Source organism: Lactuca serriola, chromosome 5 (assembly GCF_051521515.1).
Source record: "Lactuca serriola cultivar US96UC23 chromosome 5, Lser_US96UC23_V15, whole genome shotgun sequence".
Classification (NCBI taxonomy): Eukaryota; Viridiplantae; Streptophyta; class Magnoliopsida; order Asterales; family Asteraceae; genus Lactuca; species Lactuca serriola.
In genome coordinates, this window is record NC_136412.1 from 154,117,064 (window position 1) to 154,139,381 (window position 22,318).

At 39.7% G+C, this 22,318-nt stretch overlaps 1 protein-coding gene across 1 annotated transcript; it reads right to left on the reverse strand.

Annotated features, from left to right (window-relative positions):
- Positions 1-3,950: 3,950 nt before the first annotated feature.
- On the reverse strand, positions 3,951-6,410 carry LOC145053147 (cytochrome P450 98A2-like). Its single transcript, XM_079001158.1, has 3 exons — positions 5,876-6,410; positions 4,809-5,206; positions 3,951-4,714 (listed from the first exon to the last, which is right to left on the reverse strand). The coding sequence occupies exons 1-3, from the start codon at positions 6,357-6,359 to the stop codon at positions 4,070-4,072; spliced, it is 1,527 nt and encodes a 508-aa protein (XP_078857284.1). The 5' UTR covers positions 6,360-6,410; the 3' UTR covers positions 3,951-4,069.
- Positions 6,411-22,318: the final 15,908 nt, after the last annotated feature.

Here is a 22,318-nt window from a genome sequence, read left to right on the forward strand (position 1 = left end):
TTTTATAATTTCTTTTGACATTAATTAGTCAAATAAATATTTGTATTCAATTACATATATACATATACGGGTATAAAGGAACAAATTTGGGCCCTTTTATTATAGGGATAATGACTTGAAAGGGTAATGAACTTTTGACTTTTGTCACATTTAGTCACTAAACTTTTTTTCGTTATCTATTTGCCATTGAACTATTGAAACTGTTTACATTTTACCCTTATGACCGGCTGTTGCCGGTCATAAGGGTAAAATGTGAACAGTTTCAATAGTTCAATGGCAAATAGATAACGAAAAAAAAGTTTAGTGACTAAATATGAACAAAATCGAAAGTTCGTTTCCCTCTAAAAATTTCAATGACTAAATGTGAACAAACTTCCTCTTGTATTATGTTTTAGCAAATTATTTATTTTTGTTAAATTGTAACAACATTTGTTGATGAAGAAATCTATAAAATAAAAAAAAAATAAAAAAAAAAAAACCCTAAAAATATATTTTAAAAAAAACAAAAAACCAAAACCGAAATAAAAAACCAATGGTTTGACATTTTCCAAAATAAAAAATCAAAATTTCCAATCTAATTTTGGTTTTACAAAAAAATGAACCATTCTCACTGATGTGAATTATGACCATTGGTTTGGCATGCGAAATTTGTGACATCCCATGAATATGAACTCATAATTCATAGTAAGGGGTTAGAGTATCATCGCATGAATACGTAGTTACAACATCGCTTGAACTCGTAATTCATCACCTACAGGTTATGGGCCTGCTGGTGTTTCCACTAGGTTGTCTAGAATAGTCCGTGGTCGCCATCTATACTCTGGTAGATGACTACATCGCCACATTGTTGGTTAAGGTTATGGTATCTCCTTTCATCCTACATCACATATTCATCATCATCTATTTACCTAATTATCATCACCTATCTCTCATCATTTTATTTTATCACACACCAACTATTTCATCTACCCATGTTTCATCTACAACATATTTGTAGATACAAAATAAATATACCGTTTAAATCTTTTAAAACATGTATAAAATCGTTCATCCAGCATAAACAACAAGTATTCAAATAATATGCACACATAGCACGTAATTTATATAAAATACTTCATATCTATGTGTAAGATGAAAGTAACTATATATACCATAAAAATCCCATAAATGCTTCCTAACTTCGAACCCCAAGGTTTACTCTACTAAAGCTTCATATTCTCGGCTCTCTAAACCTAGAAGGGTCCATATCTATCACACCAAAAAGCTCAAGATAGCACTTCCTCTCACTCTACACACTCAAGCTCGCTAGGGTTCTCACTTATGGGAAAGGTAGTCACAATTGAAGGCCATAAGTGCCTTTAAATATGGCTCGGGCCCAAAGATTTCAGGTTTCTGCCAACAGCGCGGACTCGTCGAGTCGCCTCACCGACTCGTCGAGTCCATTCATTAATCCGAGTCATCAGTCGCGACCTTACTTGACGAGTTGAGGCGTCAACTCGTCGAGTCTCTCTTCTTAACTCAAAAGAAAAATACTTAATTTATGATACCTGGAAATCCGGATGTTACATTTTCTTTTTTTATTTCATAGATTTCTTCATCAACAAATGTTGCTACAATTAAACAAAAATAAATAATTTTGCTAAAACATAATACAATAGGAAGTTTGTTCACATTTAGTCATTGAACTTTTGAGAGGGAAACGAACTTTCGATTTTGTTCATATTTAGTCACTAAACTTTTTTTCGTTATCTATTTGCCACTAAACTATTTAAACTGTTCACATTTTACCCTTATGACCGGTAACAGCCGGTCATAAGGGTAAAATGTGAACAGTTTCAATAGTTCAATGGCAAATAGATAACAAAAAAAAGTTTAGTGACTAAATGTGACAAAAGTCGAAAGTTCGTTACCATTTCAAGTCATTATCCCTTTATTATATGGCCTTTGTACGGTTGTCCATGTCCCACATCTTTCAGAAACATCCTTGTTGATCAAATATTCCGATAATTACTTCGTGAATTGTAATATGCGTTTTAGCATTAGCCCTGTTTCGTGGCTTATAAATCCTATTTTGTATACTCATTTTTAATTATTTGTTAGCTTTTTGTTAACTGTGTTTATAATAAGTATTCAACCGTTTGAAAAAAAAAAGTTTCTCAAATTGTTTCTACTTTAGCAAAATATAACTTTATAAAATCCACAAAATTGCTAATCGTTTTGACTTGATATACAACCAAACCGAAACAAAATATTATAAAATTAAGGGAGAATTTCATATATGCCTCTCTTAAACTTTAAAATATCATATTTGCCCAACTTAATTTCTCAATATCATATTTACCCTTCATAAATCTTCTAAATATCATATTTGCCCAAATCCTTTTTTATAATGTTTTTAATATTTTATAATCATTCTTTATACCTTAGAATTATTATAATAATTAAAAATATTAACCATATTATCCTTACGTCTATGATAATGGAATGTGAACTTCTAAATTGTTAGAATGTCGCCCTTTTGACAAAAAAAAAGATTCATCTTCAACCCTTTATATAGAATATATAGTTTGATTGTCTAGTTTTTGTTGTTGATTATTATTATCATGTTGTAGATACATGTTATTTTAGATATTACCATTAATATTTTAATGTGTAAATGTACATATATGATATTTTAATATTTAAGAAGGGTATATATGATATTTTGATGTTTAAAAAGAATATATATGATATTTTGAAATATTATGAAGGGTAAATATGATATTTAGAAATTTTATAAAGGGTAAATATGATATTTAAAAATTAAGTTGGGTAAATATGATATTTTGATGTTTAGGAAGGGTATATATGAAATTCTCCCTAAAATTAAAATATAGGTAGAAAAAACGTGACAATACTTGAATACGCCATTTCTTGAATATTTTTAATCAACATAGAAACTTCGGATTATTAGACTTTTCTTGTCCAATCAAATCCTAAATTACAATTCGTGATTAATTTTTATGAGCCCAAAAAATTTGTTATTCATGGGTTCTCCTTTTGCTATTTTAGTAGCCAATTCTATTTCCCTCCGAATTTGTATACAAACGACCGTTTCCAAGTTCCAATTCCATTTTCGCTATAGATTTTATTTCCTCTAAATTGAATTGAGATGTTCAAAAAGCAGCGTAGTTGCAATTAATTCGAAACACTATATGTATAGACATTAGCTCTTAAGGTTCGTTGAACTATACATGATGATTGTTATGCTTGTTTGAGTTCATTTCAATGATTTTTCACTTCCCATGTTCCATTATTTATGATTTATGTTGTTGATTTCATCAATTTCTGGTTATGTTTTGATTTGTATACGGTAAAATTCCTCAACGGGACCATGTGTTGTTTAGCTAACATAAGATGGCAAGATGTTGAATACATTCATTTGTTCCTTAAGGTATCTTTATGTTGCTCTCTATGGATAAAACAAATATGTGATATTGTGATATCATAAAAGTCCACATGACTGTTTAAGAAGAATCGGTTTTACACTTAAGGCCTTGTCATCGGAGTTTTGTGGTTACATTATTGATATATGACCCCAACCGGCTTATCGATCATTGCATCAAACATGCTACTATTTTTTTGCAATTGGCTACTTTAGCAATTGATTATTCTGTTCAGATTTAATCGCTAACTTCATATTCCATAGATAGCGTTTTCTTTCTATTATTGCTTACAATATGTTCGACGAAATTCCTCAACTCAATAAAGTGTTGTTTATGATTGGTGTAGCATTATATATAGTTTCACTATTGTGCCAAACTATTTTTGATTTCGTGCCCTTCCTGAATCTTAAAGAATATGAATAAAAGACTTAAATACCATCTTCATCCTAACATCAAAAATATAATAAAAATTGTTCAAATTTAGTCGAGTCCTATCTTTGCTCTTATATATGTTTGCCCATAACGTAACATCAAAAAAGGAATATGTAACATCTCTTTCTTTCCACCACCCAACCTTGATAAACATACAAAACTCGGCAAACTATAAATGTAACCGACGCGATACCTTTAAAAAACAAACAAAGTTACATATCAACAGCCACACGTTTATACAACACAGCAGGTAACCTAGGTGTGGCGACAGCTTCAAGCGGGGTCCGCATGTACGTCACCAACCCTGGGTTTTCTGACATATCAATTTCTTCTGGGCTTAAACCATTAGCTGGAGCCCAGGAGAAATGATGCAAAAGGTGACCCAACATAGAGGTCACCAAATTAATCCCTAACTGAGCACCCGGACACACCCTTCTTCCCGCACCAAACGGCAATAATCTATAATCGTGTCCTTTCATATCCACATCCTCTTCAAGGAACCGCTCAGGTCTAAACTCCAACGGGTTTTTCCATGTGGCGGGGTCGCGGGCCACGGCCCACACGTTTACATGAACGTTAGACCCTTTCGGGATGTCGTAACCGCCAACTTTGACATTTGTGTTGGCTTTGTGAGGGAGCATGAGTGGGGTTGGAGGGTGCAACCGTAAGGCCTCTTTGGCTACACTTTGGAGGTATGGGAGGTTTGAGAAGTCGGGTTCTATGAGTACACGTTCGTAGCCGATTACAGTGTCTAATTCTTGTTGAGCTTTTTCTTGGACCCGTGGATTCTTTATTAGCTCGGCCATTGCCCACTCAACTGAGATTGCGGTTGTGTCCATTCCCGCTGTGATCATGTCCTGTTCGTGATTCAAAAACATTCAAATTAATCACAAAAATAGTCCTAGAAAACTTGTCCAGTGTAAGTCAAAAGTAAAGATTAGTGATTAGTACCCAAAGTAAGCCGATAACAGTGTCATCACTCAAGTCATATTGCTTTTGAAGTGTTAGTAAAGCATCGACAAAATGTTGCTTGGTTCCACCGGTTTTTAAACGAGTGGCGGTGTGCTCCTCCATAATGGCTCGGGTCAACCGATCACGGCGTTCTCCGTGTTTGGCAAAGGCTTCTTCTTCAAGTGGGAAGAACCACCGGAGCCATGGAATGTGTTCAGCCATGGCTAAAGATCCACCAAGCTTTAGCCCGTTGGCCACGATAGCTTTGAACTCTTTCCCTTGTTCATCGATCACGCCCTCGGAGTTTACAAATCGTTTCCCGAAAGCGAGTCGGGTGATGTTGTTAAATGCTACTGCTCCTAGGTAGGATTTCACTAGCAAACTCTTGCCAATCTTATCTGGACAAGTGAGTAACTTTGTCAACATAGATTTGGTGCTAACATTTATCATAGTTTTTTAAATAATATTTATTAATTATTTGTATCGATTATAATTTAGATACTTGAATTGAAAATTTATGAACTGTATAATATATTAGAAACATGTCTTATTTATACCGAACAATATAAAATTTTAGTGCGTACGCATTAGCCGTCGCCCCACCATGGCACCAACAACCATCCACCCTTATCCAACGGACATTTCACCGAATATTTCAATTATTTTTTTTTTTTTGGATTTATATTGGACACAAAGTTTAATGTTAAAAATTAAAGGGTGAATTTTATATATGTCCATTGTTAAAATGAAAACCAACCTAATTTTTCATATCATATTCACCCTTTTTTAACTTTCAAAATATCGTATTAGTCTAAATCATTTTTTTTAATTATCTTTTACAACTTTATAATCAGTTTTATATTTTTATAATCATTACAATTTAAGAAAAAAATAGATTAACCATATTTCCCTTAAATATCAAAATCCTTTTGAAAAAAAGGATTGACCATTTTGCCCCTAAATATGCTAATCCTTTTATAACAAATCTGATAAGTTAATACGTAAAACCATAAAAATTGATGTCTACGCTATAACTAAGCAAAAAAATCGATGAAAAAGAGACTTACCAGGATGGGTACAGTCCTTGAAGATGGATTCCACCATAGCAGTAACTTCATCTTCCCTAATTGGTCTAAGAGCTTCAAGTCTCTTCGGTGAAAACAGCTCAAGCGTACATACTTTCCGAACCTTCACATAGTGTGGTCCATAATCCGCCCAAATCAAATCCTGCCCTTCTCTGCTAAACTTCGCCGCCGATCTGCTCCGGTGCCGATCCGCCATTTGCTGGTCCTTTTCCTTAAGTACTTCTTTTGCTAACTCGCTGTTGGACACGACGACGTTTAGAATTGATCCAAACCAGACGGAGATGATCGGACCGTATTGTTGTGCCCACTCGGCGTAGCAGCGGAACCTGACTGGTTTGACGTCGTAGAGATTTCCGACGATTGGCCATGGGCGTGGGCCCGGTGGGAGCTTGAATCGGAGTTTTTGGTAGAGTATGTAAGCTAGGAAGAATAAAGGGAATGAGAGGGGGAGGAGTAGGAGGGTCATGGTGGCACACGGTGGTGGAGTGGAGGACAATCGAAATGTTTAAATATACAGCGTGGAATGGAGGAGTTGGTGAAGGTTGGTGAGAGGGTATTTTGGTAGTTTTCATTGACGATCGGTTGAAGTTTGGTAAAGGGTATTCTGGTAAAATGTCGTTGTGTAGTGGTGGAGAAGATTGTCGACATATCAATTTCAACTTGTGTAACGTTTGATTTTATTTTCTGAAACATTATTTAGATTTATAATCTATGTACCGTTTGATTTTATTTTCTGAAACATTATTTATTAATAGTAAGGTGGGATATAATGACATGAAGGATATAATCGGTATGTGTAGGTTGTGTGTATGTCTTGTGTGAGCAAGGAGGGAAGTGACGATGTGTGAATATATATTGAATCGTACCATTGTATGTAAGTATATTGAATTTTACGTAGATAAAATCATAAACGTCATAACGTTTAAGCCATAATTTTGAATTGTACCATTGTATATAAATATATTGACATTTACATGGATAAAAATCATAACATTTAGGGTATACTTTTCGAAAATCCTTAAATTTAATTTTCTTACCATATTTGCCATTATTTCACGTATGTTCGGATTTTTGGCTTTCTTTGGGTTGTTAACCGGTTCCCTCCTATAAGATGACATTGCGGCTTCAATATACCACATTATACATGTTAACGTACCTCTGAGAATACGTCAAAAATAATGGAACCGTTAGAAGGTTTCGGCAAAAAACGGCGTATGCCTAACACCGAGCCCTCGCTCTCGCGATCCCACATTCATTCCTTGGCGCCCAAGCGTCAAAGCCAGCGTCGAGACAAAATAGTACCAGCCGCCCCTCAGAGCGGCAGGTGTACCACTCAGAACGTCACTCCTGGCAGCCCTGCACCAAGAATAAGCAACTATGCGCGGGACACGATCTACCAATCAAAGGTCGTTTTCCCCTGTCACTCCTGAAAAGGTAAAAGATTCTATATAAACAACAATATGTGTATATGACGAAAAACACAAGGCTTGCAACATTACAAAACGATAACACCCGTTCCACCGAGAAACGCTGTCAACTGGCAGACTTGGCTGCCTGACGCCAAGCATTAGGCTGACCAGCGCCATCAAAGAATTTGTGACGAGTGTAGTGTACCCGCCAACTACCTTTCTAGTCAACAAAAAGCCGACATCAGAAAAACAGCATCGACATGACAGAGTGTTTAGGGTCAACATACCATACAGGAAACGTGAGCGACACGAGGTAAACCACAGCGTCAAAGCGTTCACCCAACAGATCAACAACATAAAATTTACCACCGAAGACCCGACACCACAAGATTGGAACCCTAGAGACCCGCTCCTCATAATTGCATGCATACGTCACAAACAAATCCATCGAGTCTACATAGATAATGGAAGTAGCACAGATATCCTGTATAGACATTACTTCCAACAATTACCAAATTCTTGGAAAGCGGAATTAAAGCCCCCAACAGGTGGACCTCTGGTCGACTTCACGGGACACAGCCTATGGCCCCTCGTAACAATACACCTTCCATTAAACTTAGTTAGTCACGACGGAAGAGAGAGCATGGCACAAACAATTGAATTCTCCGTGATAGGCCACCCAGCAGAACAAAGCATACTGCTAAGGCGCCCGACACTCTTTGAGCTGCAAGTTGTGCTGTCTACAATTCATGGCATAGTAAAATTTGGCACACGATTCAGATCAGCTATCATTTTTGCCAACACCCCGCACAGTCGGACGTGTCACCAAATTATGGTGGCATCATACCTGATCAGCGCCCCCAAAAAATCTAAAGCGGACCAACCACCAGAAAAGCATGTAATACATGACGAACACCCTAAACAAGCAATAAACTCGAAGCTGGCATGTTGGCGGAAACCAAAGTCCAACTAGTGGCACTGCTAACACGCATCGTTAGGGTATTCACGTGGCAACCTGTAGATATGACTGGACTAGACCGAAAAATCATTTAACACAACCTAAACATCATACCGGGCAATGCTCCGATAAAGCAAAAAAGGAGGGAGTGGGCAAGTGATAGAAACAAGGTAATCAATGACGAGGTCTCGAAGCTTGTGAATGTAGGCATCCTTCGGGAAGCAAAGTCCCCTACATGGATAACAAATCCGGTAATAGTAAAGAAACATGACGGCTCGTGGCGAATGTGCATCGATTATTCCGACCTGAATAATGCATGCCCAAAAGACCATTACCCCCTCCCGGAAATAGACAAGAAGGTCGAGTATCTAGAAGGATTCCAACTCAAATGTTTTCTTGACACCTACAAAGGCTTTTACCAAGTCCAGATGCACCGGGAAGACAAGGAAAAGACAGTCTTCTACATTGATCAGAACACGTTTTGCTACCAGAAAATGCCATCCGTCCTTAAAAACATCGGTGCAACATACCAGCACCTGATGGATAAGTCTTTGTAGAGAATATCGGAAAGAATGTGGAAGTATATGTCGACGACATGGTCATTAAAAGTCACAACGAAGCAATGTTGCTCCAAGACGTCGAGGAGACCCTCAAGACCCTAGCACGAGCACATATGAAACTCATCCCGGGAAAATGCACTTTCTAGGTAGAAGAAGGCCAGTTCCTAGGATACCGAATAACTAAAGAAGGGATCAAACCAAACCAAGTCAAGATTCAGGAATTCCTCGATTCCAAAATGTAATGCCCGTAGATCCAGGCTAGTCAATTAAGAGACGATAAGCGTCAAAAATGACTTTCTGATGGAAGATTATTAAGAAGGAGTAATCTTAACTAAGTTGTAGTAGTCGTGACAAGGATTCCGAATATATAAAGAATGTCGAAATCTGAGTTATAACGAAGAAGTTATGACTTATCGAAATTTCACGACTGAACCGGCACAACACAGCGCGACGTAAATAGTGAATTTACGATAGAGCGATATTTGGCCTTAGCGATCTAAACGAATGTCGTAGAATACGTTAAACCGAGAGTGTGCATAAAAAGAACGTCCAAATCTGACTTCGTATGAGGAAGTTATGACTTTTCTAACTTTCAGCTTAGCGGTATGCAACCCAAAGTTCGAATATGAGATCGAGCGGTTTCTAGCTGAAATAATCTAAACGAGAATCGAAGATCTCGTCGATAGTAGTGCAACGGAAGAAAGACAGACGAAAACAGACGTCAGGTAAAGAAGTTATGAATTTCTAACGGAGTTTTCCTGTCCCGGCTTACTAAAAATAATATAATAAAAATAAATTCAAAATTTGCCGACGTAATCTAAACGAGAGTTGTAGAGCATAATTTCACCTTCGCGTGAATATAAAGAACGTCGAAAACGGAGCTCGTATGCGAAATATATGAATTTCTGAAGTACAAGGCATGCTTGCCAAAGGGGGAACACCCTGCGTTCGGAGCCCAGAGCCTGCCCCGTCGCATCTCAAGTCTGAAGTTCGTAAGCCATGACGCACGGCGGAATGCACTGCATTCATCCAAGGAACGCATTGCGTTCGGAGGCCAGACCCCTCCTATAAATACGATGTGATCCACCCAAATTGGTTACTCATTTCTTTCCTTTCACTCCCTTATTCTTCATTTTTCTTGGCAAGTTATACCCCCGGAGCCCCGGTATCATCCCAAGACCCGAAGCCCCGAAGATCTCGAGAAATAGAGTTGTCGAGCCGAAACTCTACCCGCGAGAAGCCCGCTTTTTGTGAAGATCTCCCGGTTTCATCGAAGAATATTATTTTAAGAGCCGTAGAGCTGTCCGGAAATCGTCTTAACAGGTGAGTGTGTAGTTACTTTCTTCTAACACATAAATATGAAGTATTTTCTATGAAGTACGTGCTATGTGTTTATACATTGTTTGTTTACTTGATATGGATGTTGAATTAATGTTTTATAAATGTCTTAAAAGATTTAATATGTATATGTGTTTGCATCTACAAATATGTTGGGTAGAACATGGGTAGATGAAATAGTTTATGTGAGACGAAATAATAAGTGTTTTTGAACTCAACGTGTTCATTAGATATTTTTGAACTCTATATGTTCAATTGGTGTTTTTGAACTCTATGTGTTCGTTAGGTATTTTAGAACTCTATGTGTTCACTTGGTGTTTGAACTCAACGTGTTCATCAAGTATTTTTGAATTCTATGTGTCCACTTGGTATTTTTGAACTCAATGTGTTCATTAAGTATTTTTTGAACTAGATGTGTTCACTTGGTGTTCTCGAACTGAGTGTGTTAACTAAGTGTTTTAGAACTAAGTATTCACCAGATGTTTTGAATTAAGTGTTCACTATGAGTGTTAGAACTAGGTGTTTTGTAAATTGAGGACCTTGGCAGTGGTGGAATTTGTGTCAATTCCTTAGGTCAATCCTTAGGAATATATGAATAAAGGATAGTTGATTTTTTGGGTAAATCCTTAAGAAATAAAGGAGATAATGGGATTGGGTAATTTGGATTGATTGATTGATTGATGATTGAATATAATAATTATTAGTGTGGGTTGAAAACCCTATATGCTCATCAGACTCCCAATCCTGACACACTCAGTTTTCTTTGCATTACAGGTAATTGCACAAGAGTATAAGTTGGTGGACATGACGAGAGATTTTGGATTATAGATAAGTAGTTATAAATAACTGTTGTAAGGTCTATTTTATAGTGTTTATGCTTTTGGTCTGTATCGAAACATGACATCCCGAGATTTTGTTATTTAATGAAAATAAATGCTTTGATAAATTCTTATCACATTTTGTTTTAGGAAAAAATTCCGCAGCAATTTTCTTTAAACGATTACTCTGATTTTAAAACAAAGCATAAACAAATCGGTCTTTTTTGGCCGCGAAAATGGGGATGTCACAGTTGGTATCAGAGCATTAGTTTAAGCGAACTAGGAATTTATAGGATTTCTAGACTTAAACTTAGAATGCTATGCAGTGATTGTGAGATGAGTGTCTACCAAATTTTAGACACGAGCACTAGTTTATTTTAGGAAAGATGCCTAAAATGCTTTTTTGTGCTAAATGCTATATGTTTACCATATATGTTATTATTTGTTCAGACCTATGGTTTGTTGCTGACTGGATCTGGAAACCTTACGTGTTTAGGTTTCTAATCGTATCACTACGATATTAGAACTAGCATGTAAATGTTTCGGAGTGATAAGGAGATTTATATGTATATCGTAAATAAAGCTTTCCCATCTTAAAACTCTCGCGTAAGTGCACCGAACGTCTGCTTGGGTGTATAAAATGTTATGGTGAAGACTCGTAGAGAATTGAGTAAATGGAGGAAATGAAAGGCTTATGATAGTGAATGACACCTATCGGAAGATATCGTAAGAGTGGTATCTTGCTTTTAGAATATGTCTGATAAAATAACGGAACGTTTAGAGGGGTACGGTACATCTGAAGTAGAACTTCGATTGGCAGGATGATGGAACGATTGGTGTAATTCTTGAAGTTGTCCCATCGTCTGTAATTTCCATCACCAACCGAGTTGAAGTAGAATTGATGAGTGAAGATGCGCATGTGAGAAGTCCTAGTAAAGTCTAGGAAAATTTGTATGATTAATTGGATACATTCATATGTGTTAAATTGATTTGTGATTTTAGGAATTGGGGACTGCGAGACAATACTTGGGATGAATATGAGTAGGTGTGAATGGTAGTAGAGGCCTATACTACCGGAAGCATAGGACTCGCACTTGGATTAGGGAAAGTCACAAGGTTACCAAGAAGCTAGTGATTGGTCTCGTTTTATTCAAGTATGTCGTTATCATTGTTTCGGTAATGACTAAAGAGATGATTTTTATTCCAACTCTAGTGGTCATCTCAAATTGAGTCCGACTACGATGAGTTTTTTTACGTGGTTCGGAGAACCAAGTTCGATGTAACATCTGACTGAGGTAAAAAGATTGAAATCAATGTGACCGATAACATCGCGCTCGTTGATAAAGAAGTTTGTAGCTAGAGATGCTATATGATAAACTATGATTATATCACATTAGAATATGAGGGAAGGTATATTCCATTCTGGAATTTGACTCTAAGAGACTTGAGTCTAAACGTTGCTTCATACGATGAGAAGTCGTTAGAACATGACCCATCGGTCTGTTACAATAGATAAAGGAAAGTACTTATCCTAAGAAGAAGAAGGAGTCCTTAATAAGGATTTATTTTGTAACTCGAAGGTTGCGATTGAAAGTCCAACATAGTATGAAGAGCAGATGCAGGATTGAGCACTACCTACTATCGAGAAGTCCCAGAGTTAGATACTCTTTCGAGGAAACATAGAAATTATGGTTATTGCCTAGGATGAAGAGATAACGTATGGAATCATTATACAATTCCTATTTCGTTGATGATTCTGGGACGTAATCATCCTAAAGGGGAGATAATTGTACGCCCGCAGATATGGGCTAGTTAATTTAGAGACGATAAGCGTCGAAAATGAATTTCTGATGGAAGATTATTAAGAAGGAGTAATCTTAAATACGTTGTAGTAGTTGTGACAAGGATTTCGAATATATAAAGAATGCCGAAATCTGAGTTATAACGAAGAAGTTATGACTTGTCGAAATTTAACGGCAGAACCGGCACGACACAACACGACGTAAATAGTGAATTTACGATAGAGCGATATTTGGCCTTTGCGATCAAAAGCAAAGTCGTAGAATACCTTAAACCGAGAGTGTGCATAAAAAGAACGTCCACATCTAACTTCATATGAGGAAGTTATGATTTTTCTAAGTTTCAGCTTAGCGGTATTCTGCCCAAAGTTCGAATATGAGATCGAGCGGTTTCTAGTTGAAATAATCTAAACGAGAATCGAAGATCTCGTCGATAGTAGTGCAACGGAAGAAAGACAGACGAAAACGGACGTCAGGTAAAGAAGTTATGAATTTCTAACGGAGTTTTCCTGTCCCGGCCTACTAAAAATAATTTAATAAAAATAAAGTCAAAATTTGCCGACGGAGTCTAAATGAGAGTTGTAGAGCGTAATCTCACCTTCGCGTAGATATAAAGAACGTTGAAAACGAAGCTCGTATGCAAAATATATGAATTTCTGAAGTACAAGGCACGCTTACCAAAGGGGGAACACCCCGCATTCGGAGCCCAGAGCCTGTCCTGTCGCATGTCAAGTCCGAAGTTCATAAGCCATGACGCACGAAGGAACGTGCTGCGTTCGTCCAAGGAACGCGCTGTGTTCGGTGGCCAGACCCCTCCTATAAATAGGATGCGATCCAACCGAATTGGTTGCTCATTTCTTTCATTTCATTCCCTTATTCTTCCTTTTTCTTGGCAAGTTATACCCCCGAAGCCCCAATTTCATCCCAAGACCCAAAGCAAGTACTGAAGCCCCGCAAATCCCGAGAAATAGAGTTGTCGAGCAGAAACTCTGCCCACGAGAAGCTCGGTTTTTGTGAAGATCTCCAGGTTTCATCGAAGAATATTATTTTAAGAGCCGTAGAGCTGTTCGACAATCGTCTTAACTATTGAGTGTGTAGTTACTTTCTTCTAACACATAGATATGAAGTATTTTCTATGTAGTACGTGCTATGTGTTTATACATTGTTTGTTTACTTGAGATGGATGTTGAATTAATGTTTTATACATGTTTTAAAAGATTTAAACTGTATATGTGTTTGCATCTACAAATATGTTGGGTAGAACATGGGTAGATGAAATAGTTGATGTGAGACGAAATAATAAATGTTTTTAAACTCAACGTGTTCATTAGATATTTTTGAACTCTATGTGTTCACTTGGTGTTTTTGAACTCTGTGTTCGTTAGGTATTTTTGAACTCTATGTGTTCACTTGGTGTTTGAACTCAACGTGTTTCATCAGGTATTTTTGAACTCTATGTGTTCACTTGGTATTTTTGAACTCAATGTGTTCATTAAGTATTTTTGAACTAGATGTGTTCACTTGGTGTTGTCGAACTGAGTGTGTTCACTAAGTGTTTTAGAACTAAGTATTCACCAGATGTTTTGAATTAAGTGTTCACTAGGAGAGTTAGAACTAGGTGTTCGTTAAGTATGTTGAACTAAGTGTTTACCAGTTGTAATTTAAGAACCTTGCTAGTGGTGGACTTTGTGTCAATTCCTTAGGTCAATCCTTAGGAATAAATGAATAAAGGATAGTTGATTTTTAGGGTAAATCCTTAAGAAATAAAGGATATAATGGGGATGGATAATTTTGATTGATTGATTGATTGATTGATGATTGAATATAATAATTATATTACTGTCGGTTGAAAACCCTATATGCTCACCAGGCTCCCAAGCCTGACCCACTCAGTTTTCTTTGCATTATAGGTAATGGCACAAGAGTATATGTTGGTGGACTTGACGAGAGATTTTGGATTATAGATCAGTAGTTATAAATAACTGTTGTAAGGTCTATTTTATACTGTTTATGCTTTTGGTCTGTATCAGAACATGACATCCCGAGATTTTGTTATTTAATGAAAATACATTTCTTTAAAGAAACGCTTTGATAAATTCTTATCACATTTTGTTTTGGGAACAAATTCCGCAACAGTTTTCTTTAAAGGATTACTTTGACTTTAAATCAAAGCATAAACAATTCGGTCTTTTATGGCCGTGAAAATGGGGATGTCACACAAAATCCCATAAAGCATAAAAGGGGTCCAGGAAATCAACGGGAGGCTGACCGCGCTAGGCAGGTTTATCGCCAAATCGGCAGAAAAAGCTTTACCACTCTTCCACACCCTAAAAGAGTGTGATGACAAGAGTCACTTCAAATAGACGAAAGAGGCGGATGCAGCTCTCCAATGATTAAAAGAGGCCCTTCGCCAACCACCAACATTGGCGAGCCCCCTCCCGGGAGAATGTAACAATTGTGCCCTAGTATGTGCCTTATAGCCCTTAAGTATTCAATAATTTCATTTTGGTCCCTGAAGTAGTACGCATGGCGTACCATATGGTACGCTTGGCATATAGGGTTGGTGGCGAGATGAGACTTAGGTCGTGTATGATGGGTGTACACATATATACAGTGGGCATACGTATGTGTACACAGGGCGTACGTAGACTTTAATGAAACCCTAATTGGGGGTGTTGCACCCTATTTAAGCATCCTTATCTTTTGGGGCTGGCCTCTTTAGCAGCACCCAAAGCCTCCAAAATCCTAAATTGAGTTGTAGCCTCCTTTATCAAGCATTTGAGCCTTTGAAGAGAGTTTGGTGTTCATTTTGCTCATTGTGAAGGTGTTAGAAGATCTTGAAGTTGCTAAGTTGGAGAAGGAAGACTTGGATCCAGAACCACTACCCATTTTGCAAGAAGTTTGAGGTATCAAGTTCTTAACTTGGTTGCTAGATGCTTAGATCTATGTTTGGGTTAAGTAGTTATGTTTTTATCCATGGTTTGGATGGATGTTGGGATTAGGACATCCCAAAGGCTTATTCTTTCAGATCTAAGGTCTTCATGGGCTCCTTAGTTATAATGGTGCCAACTTTATGGAGTTTAGGGGCCTCATGCATTCATTAAGTCCTTCATTAAGTCCTTTTGAGCTTTAGAGCTTCTTATGGTTATGTATGGACGTAAAGTTAGCTACTTTACGTGACATTTCGGCTTAAGGAGGTTAGATCTGCACTTTGGGGTGAAGTCTTAACGAGTTAAGTGCTTAAAGTAGAAGGTGGCTAATTTGGTTGAGTACGTTGGGCGTACAAGCCTATACGCGTAGCTTACAAGCCCTTGAGCCAGTAAGCTTAGCGTACAAGCTGAGTATGCCCCGCGTACCCAGTCGGGTGGCCATTCGATATAGGGCTTCGTTTTTGGCTTAGAAGGTTAGGGTCTAGTTGGGCCATCTGATTTTGGGAGTTTTTGGGCTAGGAATATTATTAGGACTTGGGCTAAGGCCCATGTGAAGGGATTGGGCCCAATTGGAAATTGGGCCATATTTTGAGCCTTGATATTTTTTTAAACTTTTGGGCCCATTGGATTGTGGTTATAGGTTCCATTCTTGGACCAAGCTAGGTTAGGGGTAAAATGGTCTTTTAACCCAAGTAGGGATTTTTGGTTATGATGTAGATCCCAAATGTTAAATAGTTTGTATTTGGAAATTGATAGCTTAGGAGCTGTAGGACCAACAGTCAGGGATCATTCATTTCATTCAGCTTTTCGAGGTGAGTTTTGTAACACCCTGTTCGGAAAAGCATTCATTTATGGATCCAAAAGTCAAGGCTAGGGGCGTTTTGGTCATTTATGGGTTTTGAGTTGTATTCGAGAAGGTTTCGGGACGGGGTGTATTGTTAGAAGCTTAGGGCTTCTCGCCACCTTTCCGTAGCTATAAAGTTCATCGGAAACGGATGTAGAATGAAGGAGTTATGACACTTTGAAGATTTTGGCAATAATGGCCCTTATGGAGAAAAGTTTGCATGGTAGGCCATGCATGCATTTTTGGAACACGTGTGGGTACGTCCAGTGTAAGCTGGGTTACGCCCAGCGTAGTAGAGCAAATGATCGCGGGTGCTAAGAGGCATACGCCCAGCGTATGCTCAGAGCCTCAAAACCCTATTCTTAGGGTGTGTCGCTATATAAAGAACATAATGGCTCCAACCCTAGCCTCATTATCAACCTCCCCAACTCTAGAGAAACCCAAGAACGCGCCAACCCTTCATTGTGTGAGATATTGACCTTGGGAAGCTTAGTTTAGTGGTTTAAAGCTTAGAAGTGAAAAGAAGAAGAGTGGAAAGGAGGAACCTTGGAGGCCAGAGCTTATAGATCTAGGATAGCATCATCATTTGAGACACTCTGAAGGTAAAAACCTTCCAACTTTCCTCATATAAGCTTAGATCTAGGTATATGGAGCTTTGGACCTTTTTAGGTCCAAAGATTGGGCCTTTATGTTAAAACTTCGTCCTTGAGCTTGGGATTGCCATCCTCAGAGCTAAAAGTGTCACATGAGTAGTAAAGTTGTCATCTTGGTGGTCCTTGTGTGTTCATGCGTGAGATCTAACTCTCCCATCGAAGTAGTATATCATTTTTGGGGTTTGGGTTGGTTTGGTCTAAGTAAAGTCATCAAGTCAATGACTTTATGGATTAAGACGTGAAAAAGGACCTGGATCTAAGTTTGTAGCCGTTGGAGTGGAGGAATAAGCACTTAATTGAAAAAGGACTTAACAGAAGGATTACACTGAGCATACGTGTAGGTACACCCAGCGTACTCGCCATTGTGCCTGTACGCTTAGCGTATGCAGATGTACGCCCCGCGTAATCTGTCTGTATGGGCCATGTGTTATTGGGCCTCGGTTTGGGGCATATTTTGGGTTCTTGGGCCTTAGTGGGCCATCAGTAGTCAGATATTATGGGCCAAGGAAAATTTTGGGCATAGAGTATGGCCCAATAGAAGGATTGGGCCCAATTTAGCAAATTGGGCCATTAGCGGGCCACTAATAGGCTTGGGAAGCTTACACAGTGTTGGGCCTTAGTCTTGGGCCTTAGATACGGACCAAGTTGGTTTAGGGGTGAATGGTCATTTTACCCCCGGAAGGGTTATTGTATTGGACTAATTGATGTTTGGCTTTGGTAGTCGGGAAGCCGAAGGGTCAGCAGTTCTGGAATTGCCAGTCTGCAGCCAAAGGTATCAGCAGGGTTCAGTAGTGCGAGGTAAGTTTCCCTTTGTGTGAATAGGTCTACTGCCACAATGCCGGCCCATGTAGTTATGAGTATGAAGACCCGTGGGTTAGCCCTAGGCACTGTTTGCTAGTATGATATTCAGGACCAAGGTCCAATGTCGGGCGGTGCCCTAGGAATGGTTTGCATGATTGAGTATACTTATTGTTTGTGTGATACTTGTATGTGCCTGGTAGGGAGGTGAGTGTGGGCGGGGTCTTGTATCTCACCATTAGCAGAGTATGGACGGGGTTCCATATCTCATCAGTAGTAGAGCAAGGGCGTGGCCTAAGTTAGGAAGTAGTGAGTGTGGGCAGGGGCCCGTATCTCATTATCAACAGGAGTGTAGACAGGGTTCCATGACTCATCAGTAGCAAGACAGGGGTAGGGACCAAGATAGGCGAGGCCTTAGGACAATAATGTAGTAGGGTATGTTCAGTTTATGTGTTATGTGCTATGGTTATATGTTGCATGCGTTTAGCAGGCAGGGCGCAGAGACAGGCAGGGTCTAAAGTAAAACAGATCTATATACCTAGCGGGGCTCAGATTCAGGCAGGGCTTGGGATCGGGTGGGGCCCGATGTAGTAGGCGAGGCCCGAAGTAGCGGGCGTGGCCCATTTCTTGTAGTATGTGTTTATGTATAGTATGTGATAGGTTAGGGAACTCACTAAGCTTCGTGCTTACGGTTTTCATTTTTGGTTTCAGGTACTTCCGGTAGCGGAGCGAAGAGCTCGGGGTGATCGCATGGCACACACCATTGTTTAGTCAGCCTGGGATGTTTTACTCTGATAAAATAAAAGAATGTTTTGGACAAGATACTCTGATGTGATATGTTTTGAATGAATGACTGACATTTGTGGTTTATTTATTAATTTAAAAACGAAATTTCTAGTTATGATTTTTGGGACGTTACAAGTTGGTATCAGAGCTTTGGTTTAAGGGATTCGGACACGCTTTTGGGTGTGTCTGAACTCAAACTGAGGAATTGGTATAGAAATTTTCAACAGGAAATCAATTTTCGTAAAAATGGATTTTTAGAAAAGAAAAAAAAGGTTTTTGAAAAAGTGAAAAGAATTTTGAGAAATGGAAAAAACTTTGAAAAGAGAAAAGGGTGTGGTGCGTGCAATCAGCCGAGCTCACGTAAGTTCTCCCAAAATACCCCTACAAGTTATTGTTATGACTATCAGTTTAGTAGAACAGCATGCTAGATTAGGACTAAGGATCTAGGAAAGATGCCTTATTTGCCTGTTATATGTGCTTTTGAGTTGCATGATAGTATTGGTTAGACAGTGGTAGGATAGCCTGTTTAGCTTATGCCTGCTTATATGAGCTTTATGAATTGCATGATAGTATAGATTCTTGTTATGTGGACATAATTGCTTGATTATGTTATGGTTATAATTTTCCCTTTGGTTTGAATGCTACTTTCATTGTGCTTTATGGGAATCTAAGTGATGGAAGTTAGCCATTAGGTGAATATGTCAAGTCACATGTGATCAGGGTTGAATAATCTCAGAGTGCTGGATTTGGCCCTATTGCGCAGCTCTCGTCTGAGTCCCACCGTTGTACGGACGAGTCCTTTACTCGAAGGATTATCTGAACCTTGTCACATGTGGTGGTATTCAGGTAGTGGGTAATTGGAATTATAAAGATACCCTCAGTAGCTGAGGACTAGGTGCAGGTTGGAGTTTACCCTAGGGCAAGCTTAGGATGAGATTAGTGCTGGGGGCAGTGTTAGTAGGAGGGACTTGGTAGAGTCAAGGCAATTCTTGAGGAAAGTACGGATAGATGTGGAAGGGAGTATGGGCCCGTACTACTCAAAGTAGAGGATCCGTACTCGATTTGAGAAGGGCCGAGATGAGATCGGGAAACTTGTAGTGTGTGTATGATCCCTCAGCACTGAGGTGTATTTTGATAGTTTTTGTAATATGTTTTCAGCATGGTGACATTGCGTGAGAGACCAGTGGGCGGATCAGGCGCCAGAAAGAGATCAAGCTTGGGATCAAGGACCAAGCAGCTCGTGGAGCGAATGAGAGAGTTTGTATCAGCTGAGATCACACGCAGTATCTTAGACCAGACTCCTGTGATCTTTGGCACGGTCAAGGAGGGTATACTAGAGATTTTGGATGAGAGGCTTGGAGCCTTTCGCGCAGAGATTATGGCTTTGGTAGGAGCACGTACCTTGACATTCCGAGGGTTTAGAGCTTGCGGAGCACCAGATTATCATGGGGCTAGGGACCCTATTGCTAGCAGCAGGTGGTTGGCCGATGTTGCCAACGCTTTTCGCACGAGCCAGTGTCCCAAGGGGGACAAGGTTAAACTCGCCTTCTGTCTTCTGAAGGACCGAGCGCGGGATTGGTGGGAAGAGATTGGTCATTCCTTGGGGGATGATGCCGCGTTGGACGCGATGACATGGAGTGATTTTTCGGCCAGGTTCAGGGCTTAGTTTGCACCAGTTTTTGTGGTGCAGCAGTTGGCACGGGAATTTCAGGACCTCCAGCACACTACTCAAACAGTGGTGGAAATCACTGCCAAGTTCAGGGAGAGGGATCTTCTCGTTCCGCAGTATGTGGCGGACGAGGAGATGAAGAAATCCCGATATCACAAGATAATGAGGAGTGACATCAGCCAATTTGTTAGTAGGTCCAGCTGAAAAACGCTGGAGGATATGATTGCACGAGCTAGAGAGAAGGAGATTGACCAGGAGCAGATCAGGAAGAGGAAGCCAGATGAGATCACGTAGCCACGGGTTCGGGTAAGAGACCCAAGGCGTCAGATTTGAGATCAAGGGATTATCAGAGCCGCAACCGATGCGGGAAGTGTGGCAGGACACACGAGGGTATGTGTAGGAGTGGTAGTGGTGGTGATTCTGGCTGCTTCAAGTGCGGCCGAATTGGTCATTTCAGTAAAGATTGTACTGCTAATACCACTCAGGGATCAAACTTGATATGTTTTCATTGCAGTCAGAGGGGCCACAAGAAGTCCGAGTGTATGAGTTTGCCTTCGGCAGGACAGGTGATGGCACCTGCCCCTGCGACCTTGAGGATCATGGACGGCCGCCAGGACTGAGCATAGGCGCCTGCGGTAGGGAGCAGGGCTTTCCAGTTGTCTACAGTGGAGGCACGAGCAGCACCGGGCATTGCAGGTGAGTATCTTTTGATTTCATGTCAGTTTTATTCTTGATTATATTGTTATGGTGCTGCAATTATGTTAAGTGAATGTATGTGATGATTTCCCTGTTGTGTTTGGATTTTATGCCATCTACATAGCATGGGTTTAGGTCGGTAGTTCCTAGTAGTACCCTCTTATCTAGTCGGTTCTTCAGATGCAATTTCCATAGCATGTGTGAATGGGAGTTCGGGAAGTGCCTTATTAGTTTTCGAGAATGGTGCACTTTTGGTGTCGGTTGTTGCTAGCAATGGTAAGTGTTGGATGTCAGCAGATTGACCCCCTTTTGATAGAGATAAGGATTTGGAATCATTCTTAAGTTGGGGAATGTAGGGACCTAGTCGAATCAAAGTAGGGGAGACCTATTCCGGAAGTCAGGAGCAGGAGTAAGTGCAATTTAGGATTCCTTAAGATTAGTAGCCAGTGGTTGAGTCAGAATGGAGAGCATAGTAGGGCTACAGAATAGCCACAACATTTCCCAGCAGCGAGATAGTGAGGGAAGTGATGGAAGACTGTGGGTAAGCCATATCATTCATTAGCAGTTTAGTTTGCGAAGTGTGGGCGGAGGCCCGTATCTCCTAGTTAGCAAGGTAGGGATCAGGAAAGGGTAGTTCGTTGAGATTAGTATGGAGTTGTCCTACATAGCCCTAGAGAGGTGACACCTTGGGAGAGGCCGCTCCAGGATTTAGTTGGGTGAGACCCATGGGCGAGGCCCGTATGTTAGTAGTAGTATAGGTGAGACCTAGGAGCAGGATTAATTAGTGGTATGGTGTGGGTGAGACCCGTAGGCGAGGCCCGTGCGACAGTAGCTAGGCAAGTGAGACTAGAGGGATAGGCCGCTCTAGGATATAGCCGGGTGAGACCCGTGGGCGAGGCCCGTGAGATTATAGCAGCACAGGTGGGATCTAGTAAGGACCTTAGGGTCAAGATAGGGGATTGAGGATCCCGGGACTTGTAGCGCCTGAGTGGAAAAGTAGATAGAGCAGCATAGATAGCCGAAGTTTCTTCAGAACTCACTGGGAGCGAATAAGAGATTGTGCTGGGTGTAGTAACCGGTGGGAGTATGGTAACCTAGATATTGACAGATTAGTTGGGACCAGGGTGGTCTTAGTTCATCCGGAAGGCGGATAAGCAACAACAAAAT